General features: G+C 53.3%; 1 protein-coding gene across 1 annotated transcript; it reads left to right on the plus strand.

Annotated features, from left to right (window-relative positions):
- The first annotated feature begins 48 nt into the window (after positions 1-48).
- Positions 49-17,074, plus strand: RABGGTA (Rab geranylgeranyltransferase subunit alpha). Its single transcript, XM_053933297.1, has 17 exons — positions 49-99; positions 211-243; positions 916-1,014; positions 2,106-2,221; positions 3,390-3,556; positions 5,441-5,635; positions 6,717-6,800; positions 6,885-6,967; positions 8,412-8,513; positions 8,613-8,709; positions 8,790-8,841; positions 8,919-9,007; positions 13,398-13,486; positions 14,456-14,560; positions 15,821-15,934; positions 16,178-16,265; positions 16,791-17,074. Exons 2-17 carry the CDS (start codon positions 241-243, stop codon positions 16,937-16,939), a joined length of 1,632 nt encoding a protein of 543 aa, XP_053789272.1. The 5' UTR covers positions 49-99; positions 211-240; the 3' UTR covers positions 16,940-17,074.
- The last annotated feature ends 7,697 nt before the right edge of the window (positions 17,075-24,771 follow it).

The following is a 24,771-nucleotide window of genomic DNA, read 5'->3' on the forward strand; positions in this document are numbered from 1 at the left end:
TGCTCGCCTCGGTGTATCCCAGCGTGCCCCGCGCCGCCGCCGCCGCCATTCCCGGCAGCCCCCGCGCCGCCCTCAGCCGCCGCCGCCGCCGCTGCTCCGGTGGGTCCCGGGATCGGGGAAGGCGGGGGGGGGGGGGGGCGGATCCCACCGGGATCGGGATCACCGGGAAGGCCCCCGGGGATCCGCCCTGAGCGCCGGTGTCGCCCGCAGGTCCCGGATCCCGCCGCGCCGAGTGAGGAAATGGTGAGGGAGCGGCTCCCCCCCCCCCCCCCCACCGCCCCCCCCATCCCGGGTGGGAATGGAACCGGCCGGGCCCGGAGCAAACCCCGCCCCCCCCGCGGGCGGGAATGGAACCGGCCGGGCCCGGAGCTCCCAGTTCATCCCAGTCCATCCCAGTAACGTCCCAGTAACGTCCCAGTAACGTCCCAGTCCATCCCAGTTCATCCCAGTTCCTCCCAGTCTCTCCCAGTCCCTCCCAGTTCCCTCCCAGTCCCTCCCAGTTCATCCCAGTTCCCTCCCAGTTCATCCCAGTCCCTCCCAGTCCATCCCAGTTCATCCCAGTACAAACCAGTTCATCCCAGTCCCTCCCAGTCCATCCCAGTTCATCCCAGTACAAACCAGTTCATCCCAGTCCCTCCCAGTCCATCCCAGTACAAACCAGTCCATCCCAGTCCCTCCCAGTCCATCCCAGTCCATCCCAGTCCCTCCCAGTCCATCCCAGTACAAACCAGTTCATCCCAGTTCCCTCCCAGTTCATCCCAGTCCCTCCCAGTCCCTCCCAGTCCATCCCAGTTCATCCCAGTTCATCCCAGTCCATCCCAGTCCCTCCCAGTTCCATCCCAGTCCATCCCAGTTCATCCCAGTCCATCCCAGTTCCCTCCCAGTCCATCCCAGTACAAACCAGTTCCCTCCCAGCACGGGCGGCTCAAGCTCCGCCCCCCGGACTCCGCCCGGCGCCGGCAGCGGGAGGAGAAACTGAGGCACTACCGGGAGGCCATGGACACCTTACTGGGGGTACTGGTTTGTACTGGTTTATACTGGGAGGGACTGGGAGGGAACTGGTTTATACTGGGAGGGAACTGGTTTATACTGGGAGGGGGTTAAAGGGGGAGAAATGGGGGTTGGAGGGTGATTTTTGTACTGGTTTATACTGGGAGGGACTGGGAGGGCACTGGGCCATACTGGTTTATACTGGGAGGGCACTGGGCCGTACTGGTTTGTACTGGGAGGGCACTGGGCCATACTGGTTTATACTGGGAGGGCACTGGGCTGTACTGGTTTATACTGGGAGGGTCACTGGTTTGAACTGGGGAGTTACTGGGAGGGAACTGGAATGAACTGGGAGGGGACTGGGGGGGTTTTACTGGTTTATACTGGGAGGGGATTGGTCCATACTGGTTCATACTGGTTTATACTGGTCTGAACTGGGATCCCCGTGTCCAGCAGGGGGCGCCACCTGCCCAGGTGCTCTCCCTGACTGGAACTGGTTTATACTGGTCCATACTGGTTTATACTGGTCCATACTGGTTTATACTGGTCCATACTGGTCCATACTGGTCCATACTGGTCCATACTGGTCCATACTGGTCTGTACTGGTCCATACTGGTCCATACTGGTTTATACTGGTCCATACTGGTCCATACTGGTTTATACTGGTCCATACTGGTCCATACTGGTCCATACTGGTCTATACTGGTCCGTACTGGTCCGTACTGGTTTATACTGGTCCATACTGGTCCATACTGGTCCATACTGGTTTATACTGGTCCATACTGGTCCATACTGGTTTATACTGGTCCATACCGGTCCATACTGGTCCATACTGGTTTATACCGGTCCATACTGGTCCATACTGGTTTATACTGGTCCATATTGGTCCATACTGGTCCATACTGGTCCGTACTGGTCCATACTGGTTTATACTGGTCCATACTGGTCCATACTGGTCCATACTGGTCTATACTGGTCCGTACTGGTTTATACTGGTCCATACTGGTCCATACTGGTCCATACTGGTTTATACTGGTTTATACTGGTCCATACTGGTCCATACTGGTCCGTACTGGTCCATACTGGTCCGTACTGGTCTCCCCGTGTCCAGCAGGGGGCGCCGCCCGCCCAGGTGCTCTCCCTGACGGGCTCGGTCCTGGCCGCCAATCCCGACGTGGGCACCTGCTGGAACCTGCGCCGGCGGGCACTGGGAGCACTGGGAGGCGACTGGTTTGTACTGGTTTATACTGGTTTGTACTGGTTTGTACTGGTTTGTACTGGTGTGGACTGGGAGGGCACCGGGAGGGTGCCGGGAGGGGGTAACAAAGGGTTAAAAGGGAGTTTGGGGTTACTGGTTTGTACTGGGAGGGCACTGGTTTGTACTGGTTTATACTGGTTTTTATTGGTTTATACTGGTTTTTACTGGTTTATACTGATTTTTACTGGTTTATACTGGTTTTTTACTGGTTTATACTGGTTTTTTACTGGTTTATACTGGTTTTTACTGGTTTTTACCAGTTTTTACTGGTTTTAACCAGTTATACTGGCCCATACTGGCCCATACTGGTTTATACTGGTCCATACTGGTTTCCCTTATACTTTTTTTACTGGTTTATATTGGTTTTTTTGCTGGTTTTTGCTGGTTTTTACTGGTTTATACTGGTTTTTGCTCTTTTTCTACTGGTTCATACTGGCTTTTTGCTGGTTTGTGCTGTTTGTTACTGGTTTATACTGGTTTTTACTGGTTTTTGCTGGTTTTTACTGGTTTATACTTTTTTTTCTGGTTACTGGTTTTTACTGATTTTTACTGGTTTATACTGGTTTTTGCTGTTTTTTACTGGTTTCTACTGGTTTTTACTGGTTTCTACTGGTTTTTACTGGTTTATACTGGTTTTTTACCGGTTTACAGTGGTTTATACTGGTTTTTTACTGGTTTCTACTGGTTTTTTACCGGTTTACAGTGGTTTGTACTGGTTTATACTGGTTTTTACTGGTTTTTACTGGTCCTTACCACTTGTACTGGTCCGTACTGGTCCGCACTGGTTTTTACTGGTTTACAGTGGTTTGTACTGGTTTTTACTGGTTTTTACTGGTTTATACTGGTTTTTACCGGTTTACAGTGGTTTATACTGGTTTTTTACTGGTTTTTACTGCTTTCTACTGGTTTCTACTGGTTCTTACCACTTGTACTGGTCCGTACTGGTCCGCACTGGTTTTTACCGGTTTACAGTGGTTTGTACTGGTTTTTACTGATTTTTACTGGTTTATACTGGTTTTTACTGGTTTTTGCTGTTTTTTACTGGTTTATACTGGTTTTTACTGGTTTTTACTGGTTTGTACTGGTCCTTACCACTTGTACTGGTCCGTACTGGTCCGCACTGGTTTTTACTGGTTCCAGGGTGCCCTCGGAGCTGTCGTTCGTGGGGCAGTGCCTGGGCGTCAACCCCAAATCCTACGGGGCGTGGCACCACCGGGGCTGGGTGCTGCGCCACGCCCCGGCGCCCCCTGCTGGCCGGGAGGACCTGGCGCTGTGCGAGCGCCTCCTGGCGGCCGACCCCCGCAACTGTGAGTACTGGTTTGGACTGGTTTATACTGGTTTGGACTGGTTTGGACTGGGGCGGGGTGCTGGGGCCACTGGTTTGGACTGGTTTGTACTGGGTTATACTGGGACAGGGTGCTGGGGGTGCTGGGGCCACTGGTTTGTACTGGTTTATACTGGGATGGGGTGCTGGGGGTGCTGGGATAGGGCTGGGGTCACTGGTTTGGACTGGTTTATACTGGGACAGGGTGTTGGGATAGGGCTGAGGTCACTGGTTTGGACTGGTTTATACTGGGATGGGGTGCTGGGATAGGGCTGGGGTCACTGGTTTGGACTGGTTTGGACTGGTTTATACTGGGTCATACTGGGAGAAGGAGTGGGTGGAGTGTGAGCGCCCCCTGCTGGCTTGGAGGACCTGGTGCTGTGTGTACTGGTTTGGACTGGTTTGTACTGGTTTGTACTGGGATGGGGTGCTGGGGGTGCTGGGATAGGGCTGGGGTCACTGGTTTGTACTGGTTTGTACTGGTTTATACTGGGATGGGGTGCTGGGATAGGGCTGGGGGCACTGGTTTGGACTGGTTTGTACTGGTTTGTACTGGGATGCGGTGCTGAGGGTGCTGGGATAGGGCTGGGGTCACTGGTTTATACTGGTTTGAACTGGTTTTGGGTTCTTGGGGGTCACTGGGTTATACTGGTTTCTACTGGTTTTGGGTTCTTGGGGGTCACTGGGTTATACTGGTTTGTACTGGTTTATACTGGGATGGGGTTCTGGGGGTCACTGGGTTATACTGGGGGATACTGGTTTATACTGGGAGGCAGCTCAGGGATGCTTGGGACCCACTGGGAGCAACTTCAGGTTGTGCTGGGCTTACTGGTTTATACTGGGATGGGGCCTGGGACCTACTGGGAGTGACTTCAGGTTGTGCTGGGCTTACTGGTTTATACTGGGATGGGGCCTGGGACCTACTGGGAGTGACTTCAGGTTGTGCTGGGCTTACTGGTTTATACTGGGAGCTGCCACCACGGCTCTCGGGGGCTCGGGGGCGGCTCCCAGTCCTTACTGGTTTGTACTGGTGCCCTCCCAGTATAAACCTGGGAACCCCCAGATCACACTGGGATCCCCAGGACCGCACTGGGAATGGGTTTGGGTGCATTAACCCTTACTGGTTTATACTGGGAGCTGCCGCCTCTGCCCTTGGGAGCTCGGGGGCGGCTCCCAGTCCTTACTGGTTTGTACTGGTGCCCTCCCAGTCCACGCCTGGGAGCCCCCAGATCACACTGGGATCCCCTGGACCGCACTGGGAATGGGTTTGGCACATTAACCCTTACTGGTTTATACTGGGAGCTGCTGCCACGGCACTCAGGGGCTCGGGGGCGGCTCCCAGTCCTTACTGGTTTGTACTGGTGCCCTCCCAGTATAAACCTGGCAAACCAAGATTGCCCTGAGAGCCCCAGGACCGCACTGGGAATGGGTTTGGCACATTAACCCTTACTGGTTTATACTGGGAGCTGCCGCCACGGCTCTCAGGGGCTCAGGGGCGGCTCCCAGTCCTTACTGGTTTGTACTGGTGCCCTCCCAGTATGAACCTGGCAAACCAAGATTGCCCTGAGAGCCCCAGGACCGCACTGGGAATGGGTTTGGGTGCATTAACCCTTACTGGTTTATACTGGGAGCTGCCGCCTCTGCCCTTGGGAGCTCGGGGGCGGCTCCCAGTCCTTACTGGTTTGTACTGGTGCCCTCCCAGTATGAACCTGGGAGCCCCCAGATCACACTGGGATCCCCAGGACCGGACTGGGAATGGGTTTGGCACATTAACCCTTACTGGTTTATACTGGGAGCTGCCGCCACGGCTCTCAGGGGCTCGGGGGCGGCTCCCAGTCCTTACTGGTTTGTACTGGTGCCCTCCCAGTCCACGCCTGGGAGCACCGGCGGGCTCTGGTGGCCGGGCAGGACGCCGAGGCCGAGCTGGCCTTCGCCGGGGCCCTGCTGAGCCGCGACTTCTCCAACTTCTCGGCCTGGCACCACCGGCTGCGGCTGCTGGCGCCCGCCCGGGGCCGCGCGCAGGGCGAGCCCGGGGCGCTGCCCCCCGAAAGGCTGAAGGAAGGTGAGAGATCCCCCCCGGGAAAATTCCCAAAAATCCCTCGGATCCCAAAAAAAAAAAAAACACGTACAGCGCGTCCTGCGAAGGGTGTCGGGTTCAATGGGTGCCGCTAAAACCCATTGGGGCCCATGGGGTGGACCTGGTGTCCCTAAATCCCCATAGGGTTTAATGGGGTAGACCTGGTGTCCCTGAATCCCCATTGGGTTCAATAGGGTAGACCTGGTGTCCTTAACTCCCATTGACTTTAATGGGGTAGACCTGTTGTCCCTAAATCCTATTGGAATTAATGGGGTAGATCTGGTGTCCATAAATCCAATTTGTTTCAATGGGGTAGACCTGGTGTCCCTAAATCCCATTGGAATGAATGGGGTAGACCTGGTGTCCCTAAATCCCATTGGATTTAATGGGGTAGACCTGGTGTCCCTAATTCCCCATTGACTTTAATGGGGTGGACCTGGTGTTCCTAAATCCCCATTGGCGTTAATGGGGTAGACCTGGTGCCCCTAAATCCCATTGGAATGAATGGGGTAGACCTGGTGACCCTAAATCCCATTGGAATGAATGGGGTAGACCTGGTGTCCCTAAATCCCCATTAGGATGAATGGGGTAGACCTGGTGTCCTTAAATCCCCATGGGATTTAATGGGGTAGACCTGGTGTCCCTAAATCCCATTGGTTTTAATGGGGTGGACCTGGTGTCCCTAAATCCCCATTGGTTCAATGGGGTAGACCTGGTGTCCTCAAGTCCCCATTGACTTTAATGGGGTAGACCTGGTGTCCCTGAATCCCCATTGGAATCAATGGGGTAGACCTGTTGTCCCTAAATCCCCATTGACTTTAATGGGGTAGACCTGGTGTCCCTAAATCCCCATTGGAATGAATGGGGTAGACCTGTTGTCCCTAAATCCCCATTGGATTTAATGGGGTAGACCTGGTGTCCCCAAATCCCTCTTGCTTTCCCTGGCTAGACCTGAACCCCCACACACCAGGGTGCCCCCATTCAGATTTTGGGGTGCCCCCACTCAGTTTTTGGGGTGCCCCCTTTGCCCCCCTGAGATTCTGGGCTGCTCCCTTTGCTCCTGCAGAGCTGGAGCTGGTGCAGAACGCCGTCTTCACCGACCCCACGGACCAAAGCGCCTGGGTGTACCTGCGCTGCATCCTCTCCCGAGGTAACCCGGGCTTCCCTCCCACCCCTGGGGGCTCACCTGGATTTTTGGGGAGCCCCCTGAATGTTGGGGTGCCCCCCCCCACAGCCTCCCCGCCGCCGAGGATCATCTGTGTCCATGTCGACCGCGAGGACGCGACGCTGGCTGTCATCTTCTCCCGGCCTGTCAAGGTGAGTGGGGGCACCTGGGAGCCCCAAAAATTATCTGTATCCCCCCCAAAAAAATCACCTGGATACACCTGAGTACTCCCAGAATCACCTGGGACCCCCAAAAATCACCTGGATCCACCTGGATTCCCCCCTGAATCACCTGGGAACCCCCCCTAAATCACCTGAGAATGCAAAAAACTGCCTGGACACACCTGAGTACCTCTCAAAATCACCTGGGAACCCCAAAAATCACCTGGGTACCCCTACAGTCAGCTGAACACACCTGGATCCCCCCAAAATATCCCCTGGGAACCATCCAGAATCACCTGGATCACCCAAAAATCTCCTGGGTCCCCCCAAAAATCACCTGGATCTCCCAAAACCACTGGGGCCCCCCCCCCGAACTGGTCCTCCTGAATCCCCGTTACTTTGACTGGGTAGGTCTGGTGACCCCAAATCCCCATTGACTTTAAAGGGGGTAGACCTGGTGTCCCTAAATCCCCATTGGGATGAATGGGCTAGACCTGGTGTCTCTAAATCCCTATTGTGTTTAATGGGGTAGACCTGGTGTCCATAAATCCCCATTGACTTTAATGGGGTAGACCTGGTGTCCATAAATCCCCATTGGCATGAATGGGGTAGATCTGTTGTCCCTGAATCCCCATTGGAGTGAATGGGGTAGACCTGGTGTCCCTAAATCCCCATTGGAGTGAATGGGGTAGACCTGGTGTCCCTAAATCCCCATTGGAGTGAATGGGGTAGACCTGGTGTCCCTCAATCCCATTGACTTTAATGGGGTAGACCTGTTGTCCCTAAATCCCCATTGGGCCCAATGGGGCAGACCTGGCGTCCCTCATTCCCCATTGGAATTAATGAGGTAGACCTGGTGTCCCTGAGTCCCCATTGGAATGAATTGGGTAGACCTGGTGTCCCTCAATCCCATTGACTTTAACGGGGGTAGACCTGGTGTCCCTAAATCCCCATTGGAATGAATGGGCTAGGCCTGGTGTCCTTAAATCCCCATTGGGTTTAATGGGGTAGACCTGTTGTCCCTAAATCCCATTGGGTTTAAGGGGGTAGACCTGGTGTCCCTGAATCTCCGTTGACTTTAATGGGGTAGACCTGTTGTCCCTCGGTCCCATTGACTTTAACGGGGGTAGACCTGTTGTCCTTCAATCCCATTGACTTTAACGGGGGTAGACCTGTTGTCCCTCAGTCCCATTGACTTTAACGGGGGTAGACCTGTTGTCCCTCAGTCCCATTGACTTTAATGGGGTAGACCTGTTGTCCTTAAATCCCCATTGACTTTAACGGGGGTAGACCTGTTGTCTGTCATTCCCCATTCATTTCAATGGGCAGACCTCATGTCCTGAACGTTTTGGTGTTAAAACCTCCAATTTTGGGGCTGGAAATTCCCGTTTTTTGGTGGGGAAACGCCCAAATCTTTGTGCTTTTCCCCCCACAGGTGAACCCGGAGTGCCCAGAGCTAAGGGCCACCATGGACGGCTCCGCCCTGGCCGGGCCGTGGCGCTCAGGGGAGGGGCGGCCACGCCCCAGCCACACCTGGGTATCCTCCCCCTGAAGCCAGGAGGGCGGGGCCGGGGTGGGCGTGGCTTGGGGGTGGGCGTGGCCACCACACCTGGCACACCTTGACGGGTGACATCAGCTCTGCGACCTCCCTGCCCCGCCCACCGAGCGCCCCGCCCACCTGGAGGTCACCTGGGCGCCTGACTCCGCCCTCCGTGAGGTGACGCTGCTGCCAGGTGAGGCCACGCCCCCTCTGAGCCCACCCACTTCTGGCCACGCCCTTTCCTCTCCTGGACACGCCCCTTTTCTCTCCCAGGTGAGGCTGAGGCTTGGTGGCAGGAGCCAATCGTGGAGCGGGAGCTGTTCTGGTGAGCCACGCCCCTTTTTTTTTTTGCAAGCCACGCCCATTTCCCCGCCTTGCCTCACCTGTTGGCCCCGCCCCCAGGCCGGAGCTGGGCGTGGCCGATGCTCAGGTGCTGCAGGATCAGGTGCAGATGTGCCAGGAGCTGCTGGAGCTCGAGCCCCAGAGCCGCGGTGAGAGCCCAAAAAAACACCCCGAAATACCCCAGAAAACACCCCCAAAAAATCCCAAAAAACACCCCAAAATACCCCAAAAAACACCCACAAAACACCCACAAAACATCCCCAAAAAATCCCAAAAAACACCCAAAAATACCCCCAAAAACGCCCAGAAAACACCCTCAAAAAATCCCAAAAACCACCCCAAAATACCCCAAAAAACACCCACAAAACACCCCCAAAAAATCCCAAAAACCACCCCAGAATACCCCCAAAAACACCCCAAAATACCCCAAAAAACACCCAAAAATACCCCCCAAAACGCCCAGAAAACACCCTCAAAAAATCCCAAAAACCACCCCAAAATACCCCAAAAAACACCCACAAAACACCCCCAAAAAATCCCAAAAACCACCCCAGAATACCCCCAAAAACACCCCAAAATACCCCAAAAAACACCCAAAAATACCCCCAAAAACGCCCAGAAAACACCCTCAAAAAATCCCAAAAACCACCCCAGAATACCCCAAAAAACACCCAAAAACACCCACAAAAAATCCCAAAAAACACCCCAGAATACCCCAAAAACGCCCACAAAACACCCCCAAAAAATCCCAAAAGCCACCCGAAAAATACCCCAAAAAACGCCCACAAAACACCCCCAAAAATCCCAAAAAACACCCCAAAATACTGCAAAAAGCACCCACAAAACACCCCCAAAAAATCCCAAAAAACACCCAAAAATACCCCAAAAACCACCCCAAAATACCCCAAAAAACACCCCCAAAGCACCCCCAAAAAATCCCAAAAACCACCCCAAAATACCCCAAAAAACAGCCACAAAACACCCCCAAAAAATCCCAAAAAACACCCAAAAATGCCCCCAAAAAAACCCAAAAACCCCAAAAAACACCTCAAAAGACCCCAAAAAAACACCCTAAATACCCCAAAAAAACCCCGAAAATACCCACAAAACGCCCAAAAATACCCCAAAAAACACCCCGAAAATACCCACAAAACGCCCAGAAATACCCCAAAAACACCCAAATATACCCCAAAAAACACCCACAAAACATCCCCAAAGAATCCCAAAAAACACCCCAAAAACCGCCCAGAAAATACCCACAAAACACCCCCAAAAGTCCCAAAAAACCACCAAAAGCTACCCAAAAAAATGTCCGAAAAAACCCAAATAACGCCCTCAAAATACCCCAAAAAACACCCAAAAGTACGTCGCAAAATACCCCAATTAACCCTAAAAAACACCCAAAAATACCTTAAAGAATGCCCAGAAAATACCCACAAAACACCCCCAGAAATTCCCAAAAAACTCCCAAAAAATACCCCAAAAAATACCCCAAAACCCCATAAAACACCTGAGAATACCCCAAAAACGCCCAAAAATACCTCAAAAAAAACCCCAAAAATATCCACAAAACACCACCAAAAACTCCCAAAAAACACCCCAAAAATGCCCAAAAAAACGCAAAAAAAGCTTCCAAAAGACCCCAAAAAACACCCAAAAATACCCCCAAAAAAACCCAATAAACCCCCCAAAAATGCCCCAAAACACCCCAAAAAGACCCCAAAATACCCCAAAAAACACCCAAAACCACCTCACAAAATACCCCAACTAACCCCAAAAAATGCCCCAGAAAAACCCCCAAAACACCCAAAAATACCCCAAAAATGCTCCAAAACCACCCCCAAATTACCCCAAAAAACTCCCCAAAACCAATCCCAGATAACCCCAAAAACACCCCAAAAAATTCTGCAAAAAAACCTTCCAAATACCCCGAGCCCACCCCAAAAAAGCCTGAAAATGCCCCAAAAGCACCCTCGAAATACCCCAGAATAGCAAAAAAAAAACCCCAAATAATGCCCCAAAACATCCTCAAAATACCCCAAAAATGCCCCAAAACCAACCCCAAAATGCCCTAAAAAACCACCCCAAATCCAATCCCTGATAACCCCGAAAATACCCCAAAAACCACCCAAAAATACCTTAAAAATACCCCAAATTCACCCTCAAAACAGCCCCAAAATGCCCCAAGAAACACCCCAAAATCAATCACAAATAACCCCCAAAACTCCCAAAAAAACCCAAAAAACCACCCCAAAACTTCCCCCAAAATACTCCCAAAAATGCCCCAAAAAGCCTCCAAAATACCCCAAAAAGGCCCCAAGAACACCCCAAAAATTCCCCCAAAACACCCCAAAAATTCCCCAAAAATACTCCATAAGCCATCCCTTAAATACTCTCCAAAATACCCCAAAAATTCCCCAAAACACCCCAAAAATTCCCCCACGGCACCTCAAAAAAAACCCTCAAAACCCCCAAAATCCACCCCAAAATTAACCCCGAAACCCCTCCCGAAATCCGCAGCACAAATGCCCCAAAACCCCCCCAAAAAACCCCAAAAATCCCCCAAAAAAACCCAAATCCACCCCAAAAAAACCCAAAAACCCAAAAAAAAAACCCCAAACCACCCCAAAAAAATGAAAAAAAGCCAAAATCCTCTCAAAAAAACCCAAAACCACCCCAAAAAAAACCAAAATCCCCTCAAAAATCCCAAATTTCCCCCAAAAAACCCCACAAGGCCCCTGAAGAATTCCCCAGAAAAACCCTAAAACCACCCCAAAAAATGCTACCAAAAAACCCCAAATTTCCCCCAAATCCCTCAAAAAAACCCAAAATCCACCTCAAAAAACCCAATAAAAACGCCCTAAAAATAACCCCAAAACACAGCAAAATACCCCAAAAATCCCCCCAAAAATAACCCAAAATACCCAAAAAAAGCCCCAAGGAAACACCCCAAAAACAACCCCACAAAACCCCAAAATCCACCCTAAAAACCCCAAAAAAGCTCCAAAAAAACCCCAAATCCCTCCAAAACAGCCCAAAAAATCCCTCACGCCACCCCAAAAAACAACCTCAAAAACCACCCCAAATACCCCCCAAAATACCCCAAAAAATGACCCCAAAATACCAAAAAAAACACCCCAGGAACGACCCAAAAATCCCCTCAAAACACCCCAAAACCACCCCAAAAACACCCCCAAAAACCACTAAAAAAAAACCTAAAATACAAAAAAACCCCCCAAAAATACCCCAAAAAACCCCAAAAAAAAACCCCACAGTGCCCCTAAAGAATTGCCAAAAAAACCCCAAAATCCCCCAAAATTAACCCCAAAAACCACCCAAAATTCCCCTCCAAAAAACCCTTCAAAACCTCAAAAAATAAAACCCAAAATCCACCCAAAAAAAACCCAAAATGCTCCTAAAGAGCACCCCAGGAAAACCCTAAAAATACCCCAAAAAATCCCCAAAAAACATCCAAAAAACCCCAACATCCCCCCAAAATCCCTTCCAAAAAACACCAAATCCACCCTAAAAAAAAAAACCCCAAAACCGCCCCAAAAACCAACCCCAAATATCCCCCAAAATACCCCAAAACTGCCCCCAAAAATACCCCAAAATTCCACCCCAAAAAACACCCCAAAACACTCAGAAAATAACCCAAAATCACGCTAAAAATGCCTAAAAAAACCCCAAAAACCACCCCAAAAATACCCCAAAATTACCCCAAAAATACCCCAAAAACACCCCAAAAATAATCCCTAAACCAGCCCAAAAATACCCCAAAACCACCCCAAAAATACCCCAAAAATACCCCAAAATTCTCTTCCAAAAAATCCCTAAAAAGCTCCAAAAAAACCCAAAATCCCAAAAAAACCCAAAATCCCCCCTAAAGAGCCCCAGAGGGGGAGCTGGACTGGTTTGTACTGGTCCATACTGGTCCATACTGGTTTATACTGGTTTATACTGGTCCATACTGGTTTATACTGGTCCATACTGGTCCATACTGGTCCATACTGGTTTATACTGGTCCATACTGGTCCATACTGGTCCATACTGGTCCATACTGGTTTATACTGGTCCATACTGGTTTATACTGGTCCGTACTGGTCCATACTGGTCCATACTGGTTTATACTGGTCCATACTGGTCCGTACTGGTCCATACTGGTTTATACTGGTCCATACTGGTTTATACTGGTCCGTACTGGTCCATACTGGTCCGTACTGGTCCATACTGGTCCATACTGGTCCGCACTGGTCCATACTGGTCCGTACTGGTCCATACTGGTCCGTACTGGTCCATACTGGTTTATACTGGTCCATACTGGTCCATACTGGTCCATACTGGTTTATACTGGTCCATACTGGTCCATACTGGTCCATACTGGTTTATACTGGTCCATACTGGTCCATACTGGTTTATACTGGTCCATACTGGTCCGTACTGGTCCATACTGGTCCATACTGGTTTATACTGGTCCGTACTGGTCCATACTGGTCCATACTGGTCCATACTGGTTTATACTGGTCCGTACTGGTGCAGGCTGCCTGCTGACCCTGGCCCTGCTCTGGGCCGCGCTGGATCCCCGGGGCCGCGCCCGCCACGTCCGGGAGCACCTGCAGAGCCTGCGGGTCTGTACTGGTCCTTACTGGTTTATACTGGTTTATACTGGTTTGGACTGGGAGGGGCTGGGGGGGAGCGGGGAAGGGTTTGTGGGTTACTGGTTTGTACTGGTTTATACTGGGAGGGGTTTGGGGCCACTGGGAGGCTCTTGGGAAGGAGTTTGGGGCTTACTGGTTTATACTGGTTTATACTGGTTTATACTGGTTTATACTGGGAATGGTTTGGGGGCTCTTGGGAAGCACTGGGAGGGATTATGGGGGTTACTGGTTCTTACTGGTTTATACTGGTTTATACTGGTTTGGACTGGGAGGGGTTCGGGGCTCAGCGGGAAAGCCTGCGGGGGTTACTGGTTTATACTGGTTTATACTGGTTTGTACTGGGAATGGTTTGGGGGCTCTTGGGAAGCCCTGGGAGGGATTTTGGGGCTTACTGGTTTGTACTGGTTCATACTGGTCTGTACTGGTTTATACTGGTCCATACTGGTCTGTACTGGTCCATACTGGTCTGTACTGGTCCGTACTGGTCCGTACTGGTCCGTACTGGTCCATACTGGTTTATACTGGTCCATACTGGTCTGTACTGGTTTATACTGGTCTGTACTGGTCCGTACTGGTCTGTACTGGTCCATACCGGTCTGTACTGGTCCATACCGGTCTGTACTGGTTCATACTGGTCTGTACTGGTCCGTACTGGTCTGTACTGGTCCATACTGGTCTGTACTGGTCCGTACTGGTTTATACTGGTCTATACTGGTCTGTACTGGTCTGTACTGGTCCATACTGGTCCATACTGGTCCGTACTGGTCCATACTGGTCCATACTGGTCTGTACTGGTCCGTACTGGTCCATACTGGTTTATACTGGTTTATACTGGTCCATAGTGGTCCATACTGGTCCATACTGGTCCATACTGGTCTGTACTGGTCTGTACTGGTTCATACTGGTCCATACTGGTCTGTACTGGTCTGTACTGGGCAGGACGCTGACCCGCTGCGCTCCGGCTTCGTGGCCGACGTCCGCTCCCGCTTCGAGGCCGTGCTGGCCATACTGGGAGCGGGGGAGGGGCTGAGCCTGGCCGCCAAGGTAACTGGTTTGGACTGGTTTGTACTGGTTTGTACTGGTTTGGGGCTGGGGGTTACTGGTTTATACTGGGAGGGCACTGGGACAAACTGGGAGGGGATTTGGGGGTGCTGGGAGGGGATTAAAGGGTTAAAAATGGGGAAAATGGGAATTTTTTTAATACTGGTTTGTACTGGTTTATACTGGTTTATCCTGCTTTGTACTGGGAGGGAGTTTGGGGGTTACTGGTTTGTACTGGTTTGTACTGGGAGGGAGTTTGGGGGTTACTGGTTTGTACTGGTTTGTACTGGGAGGGAGTTTGGGGGTTACTGGTTTGTACTGGTTTGTACTGGGACAGCTTCAGGGGGCTTTGGGGGGCGCTGGGAGGGTTTTTTGGGGCTTACTGGTTTGTACTGGTTTGTACTGGGAAAGGGTTTGGGGGTTCTCCAGGATGACTCGGGGACACTGGTTTGTACTGGTTTATACTGGTTTGTACTGGTTTATACTGGTTTGTACTGGTTTATACTGGTCTGTACTGGTTTGTACCGGTTTGTACTGGTTTGTACTGGTTTATGGTGCTTTATACTGGTCCATACTGGTCCATACCGGTTTATACTGGTCCATACTGGTCCATACTGGTCCATACCGGTTTATACTGGTCCATACTGGTCCATACTGGTCCATACTAGTCTGTACTGGTCCATACTGGTCCATACTAGTCTGTACTGGTCCATACTGGTCCGTACTGGTCCATACTGGTCCATACTGGTCCATACTGGTCCGTACTGGTCTGTACTGGTCCATACTGGTCCATACTGGTCCATACTGGTCCCTACTGGTCCATACTGGTCCGTACTGGTCCATACTGGTCCATACTGGTCCATACTGGTCCATACTGGTCCGTACTGGTCTGTACTGGTCCATACTGGTCCGTACTGGTCTGTACTGGTCCATACTGGTCCGTACTGGTCCATACTGGTCCATACTGGTCCGTACTGGTCCGTACTGGTCCATACTGGTCCGTACTGGTTTATACTGGTCCGTACTGGTGCATACTGGTCCGTACTGGTCCATACTGGTCCATACTGGTCCGTACTGGTCCGTACTGGTCCATACTGGTCCGTACTGGTTTATACTGGTCCATACTGGTCCATACTGGTCCGTACTGGTCCGTACTGGTCCATACTGGTCCGTACTGGTCCATACTGGTCCGTACTGGTTTATACTGGTCCGTACTGGTCCATACTGGTCCGTACTGGTCCGTACTGGTCCGTACTGGTGCAGGGGCTGACGTCGCTGCCGCTGCTGGAGCGCATGGCCGCCGTCACTCGCCTGGAGCTGGCTGGGAACGAACTGCGAGCACTGCCGGGGGAGCTGGGAGCGCTGCGGAGAGTGGAGGTGACACGGCAGTGACACACCTGTGACACGCCTGTGACACACCTGTGACACACCAGTGACACACCTGTGACACACACCAGTGACACACCAGTGACACACCAGTCACTTCCCAGTGCTCCCAGTAACACCAGAAGCCCCTCCCAGTCCATCCCAGTCCCTCCCAGTTTGATCCCAGTTCCCTCCCAGTCCCTCCCAGTTTGATCCCAGTCCCTCCCAGTGCCTCCCAGTAATCCCAGTTTGCAGGAACTGGATCTCTCCGACAACCACGTGACCGAAGTGGGCGTGGCCCCGCCCCTCCCCCGCCTGCGCCTGCTGCGGCTGGACCGGAACCGTACGGACTGGGTTATACTGGTTTATACTGGGAGGGCACTGGGAGGGGACTGGGAGCACTGGGAGGGGACTAGGTTATACTGGTTTATACTGGGAGGGACTGGGATGGGCCTGGGACGGGACTGGGAGGGACTGGGATGAACTGGGACGGACTGGTGGGCACTGGGATGGACTGGTTTATACTGGGAAGGGCTGGGAGGGAACTGGTTTGTACTGGGAGGGAACTGGGATGGACTGGTTTGTACTGGGAGGGAACTGGGATGGACTGGTTTATACTGGGAGGGGACTGGGATGGACTGGTTTGTACTGGGAGGGGACTGGTTTGTACTGGGAGGGGCTGGTTTGTACTGGTTTATACTGGGAGGGGCTGGGCGGCCCTGTGGCTCCATACTGGTCCATACTGGTCCATACTGGTCCATACTGGTCCGTACTGGTCCATACTGGTTTATACTGGGCGGGCATTTCCCGCGCTGGGGGGCGTGGCTTAACCCGCAGAGGGGCGTGTTCTGACCGGCCCCGCCCCCAGCGATTGGCCACGCCCCCGCTCTCGCCCCATTGGCTGCCTGGCCCCGCCTCGCCCGGCTGGGATTGGCTGAGACCCCGCTGGGCTCCGCCCCCGGCGGCCCCGCCCTCCTGGCCGAGCTCCTCCCCGGCGTTGACGTCACCTTCAGCTGATTGGCTGCTGCTGCTGCTGCTGGCCACGCCCCTTTCCCGGTGTGGCCACGCCTCCTTTCCCGTTCGGCGCGAGAGCTTCCGCGTTCGGCTCCGCCCCTTCCGGCGTTCAATAAAGGCGTGTCCCAGTAACTTCCAGTTCCCTCCCAGTTTGATCCCAGTTCATCCCAGTCCATCCCAGTCCATCCCAGTCCATCCCAGTCCCTCCCAGTTCCCCTCTTGTGCCCTTCCGGTGCCTCCCACTGGCTCCCAGTCCATCCCAGTACATCCCAGTTAACCCCCCCCAGTCCATCCCAGTATGTCCCAGTCCCATCCAATCCCCTCCCAGTTCCCTCCCAGTCCCTCCCAGTCCATCCCAGTCCCTCCCTGTCGCTCCCAGTCCATCCCAGTTCCCTCCCAGTTCATCCCAGTTCCCTCCCAGTCCCTCCCAGTCCATCCCAGTCCCTCCCTGTCGCTCCCAGTCCATCCCAGTTCCCTCCCAGTTCATCCCAGTTCCCTCCCAGTCACTCCCAGTTCCCTCCCAGTTCATCCCAGTCCCCTCCCAGTCCCTCCCAGTCCATCCCAGTAACCTTCCAGTGCCCCCCAGTCCATCCCAGTTCCCTCCCAGTCACTCCCAGTTCCCTCCCAGTTCATCCCAGTCCCCTCCCAGTCCCTCCCAGTCCATCCCAGTAACCTTCCAGTGCCCCCCAGTCCATCCCAGTTCCCTCCCAGTCCCTCCCAGTCCATCCCAGTGCCCCCCAGTGCCCCCCAGTCCATCCCAGTTCCCTCCCAGTCCCTCCCAGTCCATCCCAGTGCCCCCCAGTGCCCCCCAGTCCATCCCAGTTCCCTCCCAGTCGCTCCCAGTCACTCCCAGTTGCCTCATCCCAACCCCAAACCTCGGCCCCGGTTGCGCCACCGCGGGCGGGGCGGGGGTGGGGGAGGGGCGGGGGTGCCCCCGCGGGTTCGGGGGGGGTGGGGGGGGGTCGGGGTGGGGGAGGGGCGGCGGCCGGACCCGTCCGGGGGGTGGGGGAGGGGCGGGGTGGGGGGGGGGGGGAAATGCGTCACTGCCAAATAGTGATCCATGGCCCAGCCCTGGGGTGAGGCCTTGCCAAATAGTGAGCCGCGGCCCGGCCCGGAGGGTGGGGAGTTGCAAAATAGTGAGTCAGCTGTTGCCAAATAGTGAGCCACGGGGCCAGCCCACGGGGAAGGCCTGCCACAAAGTGAGCCGCACCCCTCCTGCCACATTGTGAGCCATTCGTTCAGCCCATAGAGAACCCCCTGCCACAAAGTGAGCCGCACCCCTCCTGCCACATTGTGAGCCATTCGTTCAGCCCATAGGGAACCCCCTGCCACAAAGTGAGCCGCACCCCTCCTGCCACATTGTGAGCCATTCGTTCAGCCCATAGGGAACCCCCTGCCACAAAGTGAGCCGCACGTCTCTTGCCACATTGTGAGCCATTAGTTCAGCCCATAGAGAACCCCCTGCCACAAAGTGAGCCGCACCCCTCCTGCCACATTGTGAGCCATTCGTTCAGCCCATAGAGAACCCCCTGCCACAAAGTGAGCCGCACCCCCTGCCACATTGTGAGCCATTCATTCAGCCCATAGAGAACCCCCTGCCACAAAGTGAGCCGAACGTCTCCTGCCACATTGTGAGCCATTCATTTAGCCCATAGGGAACCCCCTGCCACAAAGTGATCCACGGTTTCAGCCCATAGAGAGCCCCCTGCCACAAAGTGAGCCGCACCCCCTGCCACATTGTGAGCCACGGTTTCAGCCCATAGAGAACCCCCTGCCACAAAGTGAGCCGCACCCCTCCTGCCACATTGTGCGCCATTCATTCAGCCCATAGGGAACCCCCTGCCACAAAGTGAGCCGCACCCCCCCCCGGCACATTGTGAGCCATTCATTCACCCCATAGGGACCCCCTGCCACAAAGTGAGCCATTCATTCACCCCATAGGGACCCCCTGCCACAAAGTGAGCCATTCATTCACCCCATAGGGACCCCCCTGCCACAAAGTGAGCCATTCATTCACCCCATAGGGACCCCCCTGCCACATAGTGAGCCATTCATTCACCCCATAGGGACCCCCCTGCCACATAGTGAGCCATTCATTCACCCCATAGGGACCCCCCTGCCACATAGTGAGCCATTCATTCACCCCATAGGGACCCCCCTGCCACATAGTGAGCCATTGATTCACCCTATAGGGACCCCCCCTGCCACAAAGTGAGCCAGTGATTCACCCCATAGGGACCCCCCTGCCACATAGTGAGCCATTGATTTGTCCTATAGGTACCCGCTTGCCACATTGTGAGCCTCACCCCTTGCCACATAGTGAGCCATTGATTCACCCTATAGGGACCCCCCCTGCCACAAAGTGAGCCATTGATTTGCTCTATAGGGACCCCCCCTGCCAAATATTGACCCAAAGCCCCCTCCCCATTTTGAGCCCTGCCACATAGTGAGCCATTCATTCAGCCCATAGGGACCTCCCTGCCAAATACTGAGCCAAGACCCCTCCCCATATAGCCGCAGATCCCCCCGCCACAAAGTGAGCCACTGAAAACCCCCATAGACCCCCTCCCTGCCAAATAATGAGCCAAGACCCCTATAGACCCCCCCCCGCCACATAGTGAGCCATTGAATTTCCCATAAGGACCCCCCCTGCCACAAAGTGAGCCATTGGTTCAGCCCATAGAGACCCCTCCCGCCACATGGGGGGTTGTACTGGTTTGTACTGGTTTGTACTGGGAGGGTGCTCAGGACACTCTGGGGCCCACTGGGAACCATTTCGGGTGGTTCTGCTCTTTACTGGTTCATACTGGTTTGTACTGGGAAAGGTTCCGTGGGGTGCCACATAATGAGCCATTGCCCCGCCCGTAGAGCCCCTCCTGCCAAATAGTGATCCCAGGTGGGGCCGGGGAGGCGTGGCCTGAGCTGGCCCCGCCCCTTCCTCCGCTGGTCACGCCCCTTTCCACGCTCCGCCGGCACTGGGAGCTACTGGGAGCTACTGGGAGCCCCCGAGGAGGTACTGGGCGGACCGGGAGAGCGAACTGGGAGCACTGGGAGCACTGGGAAGGGGTTACTGGGCAAACTGGGAGCACTGGGAGGGCGAACTGGGAGCACTGGGAGCACTGGGAGCACTGGGAGGGGCAAATGGGCTGAACTGGGAGCACTGGGAGAGCGAACTGGGAGCACTGGGAGGGCTGGGGGATAACTGGGAGGGGCTTACTGGGCGAACTGGGAGCACTGGGGGGTGACTGGGAGCACTGGGAGGGGGCTACTGGGCAAACTGGGAGCACTGGGAGAGGGAACTGGGAGCACTGGGGGGGCTGAGGGGTGACTGGGAGCACTGGGAGGGGGTTACTGGGCAAACTGGGAGCACTGGGAGGGGGTTACTGGGCAAACTGGGAGCACTGGGAGAGGGTTACTGGGCAAACTGGGAGCACTGGGAGAGGGTTACTGGGCAAACTGGGAGCACTGGGAGCACTGGGAGGGGGTCACTGGTCAAACTGGGAGCACTGGGAGGGGGTCACTGGGCAAACTGGGAGCACTGGGAGGGGGTTACTGGGCAAACTGGGAGCACTGGGAGGGGGTTACTGGGCAAACTGGGAGCACTGGGAGGGGGTTACTGGGCAAACTGGGAGCACTGGGAGAGGGTTACTGGGCAAACTGGGAGCACTGGGAGGGGGTCACTGGGCAAACTGGGAGCACTGGGAGCACTGGGAGGGGGTCACTGGGCAAACTGGGAGCACTGGGAAGGGATCACTGGGCAAACTGGGAGCACTGGGAGGGCGAACTGGGCAAACTGGGAGCACTGGGAGGGGTCACTGGGGCTGCCGGAAGCGGGAACTGGGAGCACTGGGAGCACTGGGAGGGGTCACTGGGCAAACTGGGAGCACTGGGAGGCGTTACTGGGAGCACTGGGAGGGGTCACTGGGCGAACTGGGAGCACTGGGAGCACTGGGAGGGGTCACTGGGAGCACTGGGAGGGAGGCGCGGGGGGAACTGGGCAAACTGGGAGAACTGGTCTGGCGGGGGAGGAGCTGCTGGGACAGGCCCGGCCCGGGGGGACTGGGAGGGACTGGGAGGGACTGGTTTATACTGGGAGGGGCTGGGAGGGGACTGGGAGGGGTTACTGGGGGTTACTGGTTCATACTGGGAGCCCAGGAGTGGTTACTGGTTCATACTGGGAGCACTGGAATGGGTTACTGGGGGTTACTGGTTCATACTGGGAACACTGGAGGGATTACTGGTCCATACTGGGAGCACTGGGAGCAGTTACTGGTTCATACTGGGAGCACTGGGAGTGGTCAGTGGGGGTTACTGGTCCATACTGGGAGCACTGGGAGGGGTCACTGGTTTATACTGGGAACACTGGGAGGGGTCACTGGGGGTTACTGGTCCATACTGGGAGCCCAGGGGTGGTTACTGGTTCATACTGGGAGCACTGGGAGGGGTCACTGGGGGTTACTGGTCCATACTGGGAGCACTGGGATGGTTACTGGTCTATACTGGGAGCACTGGGAGGGGTCACTGGTCCATACTGGGAAGGATGGAAGAGGTTACTGGGGATTACTGGTTCTTACTGGGAAGGACTGGTTCATACTGGGAGCCCAGGAGTGGTTACTGGTTCATACTGGGAAGGATGGAAGAGGTTACTGGTCCATACTGGGAGCACTGGGAGCAGTCACTGGGGGTTACTGGTCCATACTGGGAAGGATGGAAGGGGTCACTGGTTCATACTGGGAGCACTGGGAGGTGTTACTGGGATGGACTGGGGGCTTTTGGAGGGTGGTACTGGTTTGTACTGGTCCATACTGGTTTATACTGGTCCATATTGGTTTATACCAGTCCATACTGGTCCGTACTGGTCCATACTGGTTTATACTGGTCCATACTGGTTTATACTGGTCCATACTGGTCCGTACTGGTCCATACTGGTTTATACTGGTCCATACTGGTCCATACTGGTCCATACTGGTCCATACTGGTTTATACTGGTCCATACTGGTCCATACTGGTCCATACTGGTCCATACTGGTCTATACTGGTCCATACTGGTCCATACTGGTCCATACCGGTCCGTACTGGTCCGTACTGGTCCATACTGGTCCATACTGGTTTATACTGGTCCATACTGGTCCATACTGGTCCATACTGGTTTATACTGGTCCATACTGGTCCATACTGGTCCATACTGGTCCGTACTGGTCCGTACTGGTCCATACTGGTCCATACTGGTTTATACTGGTCCATACTGGTCCATACTGGTCCATACTGGTTTATACTGGTCCATATTGGTCCATACTGGTCCATACTGGTCCATACTGGTCCGTACTGGTCCGTACTGGTCCATACTGGTCCGTACTGGTTTATACTGGTCCGTACTGGTTTATACTGGTCCGCACTGGTCCATACTGGTCCATACTGGTCCATACTGGTCTATACTGGTCCGTACTGGTCCATACTGGTCCATACTGGTCCATACTGGTCCGTACTGGTCCATACTGGTCCATACTGGTCCGTACTGGTCCATACTGGTCCGCACTGGTCCCAGGCCATGCCCGACCCCCGGCTGGACCCGGGCCGTTTCGCCTCCGTTCGCCACGCGGGGGCGCCCCCGGCGCCGTCCCCGCCCCCCGCGCGCCGCGGGCTCTGGCGCCGCCTGGCGGGCGGCTGCGGCTGCTGCGGCTGCTGCGGGAGCCGCGGCCGCGAGCGCGACTGGGAACCGATCCCGGGAGAGATCCCCGGCAGGAGAGCGGCGCAGCCCCTGCGGCCAGGCAAGGGTTAAACACTAAAATGGGGTTGGGGGAAAAAGTCCCGGGTTTGGGGCAAAAAAATTCCGGGTTTGGGGCAAAAAAATCCCGGGTTTGGGGGAAAAAAATCCCGGGTTTGGGGGAAAAAAATCCCGGGTTTGGGGGAAAAAAATCCCGGGTTTGGGGGAAAAAAATCCCGGGTTTGGGGGAAAAAAATCCCGGGTTTGGGGGAAAAAAATTGGGGTTTTTAGGGGGAAAAATGTGGATTTTAGAGCCAAAAATGGGGATTTTAGAGGGGGAAATGGGGATTTGAGAGCCGAAAATGGGGATTTTTGAGGGGAAAAATGGGGATATTTGAGGTTTTTTTGGGGTGGTTTTGGGATTTCTTTGGGGTTTTTGGCTTGGGGGAAAAATGGGGATTTTGGACCAAAAATTTGGGGTTTTAAGGGGGAAAAATGGGGATTTTAGAGCCAAAAATGGGGATTCTAGAGGGGGAAAATGGGGATTTTTAGAGGGGAAAATGGGGATTTTTGGGTTTTTTTTGGTTTTTTTTTTGGGGTGGTTTTGGGATTTCTTTGGGGTTTTTGGTTTGGGGGGGAAAGGGGATTTGGGAAAAAAAATTTGGGGTTTTTAGGGGGAAAAATGGGGATTTTCGAGCCAAAAAATGGGGATTTTAGAGGGGAAAATGGGGATTTTTGGGTTTTTTTTTTTGATTTTTGGAATTTTTGGGGCTTTTTTGGGGCGGGGTTTGGGGTTTTTGGGGAGGTTCCCAGCGGGAAAGGGGAAAAGGAAAATTGGGGCAAAAATTTGGGGTTTGGGGCAAAAAAATTGGAGTTTTCAGGGTGAAAAATGGGGATTTGAGAGCCAAAAATGGGGATTCTGGAGGGGAAAATGGGGATTTTTGGGGTTTTTTTTGGGTGGTTTTGGGATTTCTTTGGGGTTTTTGGTTTGGGGAAAATGGGGATTTTCTACAAAAAATTTGGGGTTTGAGGCCAAAAATTTGATGTTTTTAGGGTGAAAAATGGGAATTTTAGAGCCAAAAATGGGGATTTTTGGGTTTTCTTATTTGGATTTTTGGAATTTTTTTGGGGGGTGTTTTTGGGGGTTTTGGGTTTTTTGGGAGGTTTTTGGGGTTTTTGGGGAGGTTCCCAGTGGGAAGTGAGAAAAGGGAAATTGGGTCAAAAAATCCGGGGTTTGGGGCAAAAAATTTGGGGTTTTTAGGGGGAAAAATGGGGATTTTAGAGCCAAAAATGGGGATTTTAGAGGGGGAAAATGGGGATTTTTGGGGTTCTTTGGGGGTTTTTTTTGGGTTTTTTGGGAGGTTTTTGGGATTTTTGGGGTGGTTTCCAGCAGGAAGTGGGAAAAGGAAAATTTGGGGCAAAAAATTTGGGGTTTGGGGTAAAAAAATTGGGGTTTTTAGGGGGAAAAATGGGGATTTTAGAGCCAAAAATGGGGATTTTAGAGGGGAAAATGGGGATTTTTGGGGTTTTTTTGGGGTGGTTTTGGGATTTCTTTGGGGTTTTTGGTTTGGGGGAAAATGGGGATTTGGGGAAAAAATTTGGGGTTTTAAGGGGAAAAATGGGGATTTTAGAGCCGAAAATGGGGATTTTAGGGCCAAAAATGGGGATTTTTTGGGGTTTTATTTGGATTTTTGGAATTTTTTGGGTTGTTTTTGGGGAGGTTTTTGGGGGTGGTTTTGGGATTTCTTTGGGGTTTTTGGTTTGGGGGAAAAATGGGAAATTGGGGCAAAAAATTTGGGGTTTGGGGAAAAAAACCCGGGGGTTTTAGGGCCAAAAATGGGGATTTGAGAGCGAATAATGGGGATTCTAGAGGGGAAAAATGGGGATTTTTGGGGTTTTTTTGTGATTTTTGGGGTTTTTTTGGGGTTTTTTTTGGGAGGTTTTTGGGGTTTTTGGGGTGATTTCCAGCAGGAAGTGGGAAAAGGGAAATTGGGGTAAAAAATCCCTGATTTGGGGTAAAAAAATTGGGGTTTTTAGGGGGAAAATGGGGATTTGAGAGCGAAAAATGGGGATTTTAGAGGGGAAAAATGGGGATTTTGGTTTTTTTTTTGGGGTGGTTTTGGGATTTCTT

This window comes from Vidua chalybeata (assembly GCF_026979565.1).
Source record: "Vidua chalybeata isolate OUT-0048 chromosome 38 unlocalized genomic scaffold, bVidCha1 merged haplotype SUPER_38_unloc_2, whole genome shotgun sequence".
Taxonomy (NCBI): Eukaryota; Metazoa; Chordata; class Aves; order Passeriformes; family Viduidae; genus Vidua; species Vidua chalybeata.

Coding starts and splice junctions, on each gene's coding strand:
- RABGGTA (XM_053933297.1), top strand. Junction 1,015..2,105: donor CCATGGACACCTTACTGGGG/GTACTGGTTTGT, acceptor CGTGTCCAGCAG/GGGGCGCCGCCCGCCCAGGT. Junction 5,636..6,716: donor CCCCGAAAGGCTGAAGGAAG/GTGAGAGATCCC, acceptor TTGCTCCTGCAG/AGCTGGAGCTGGTGCAGAAC.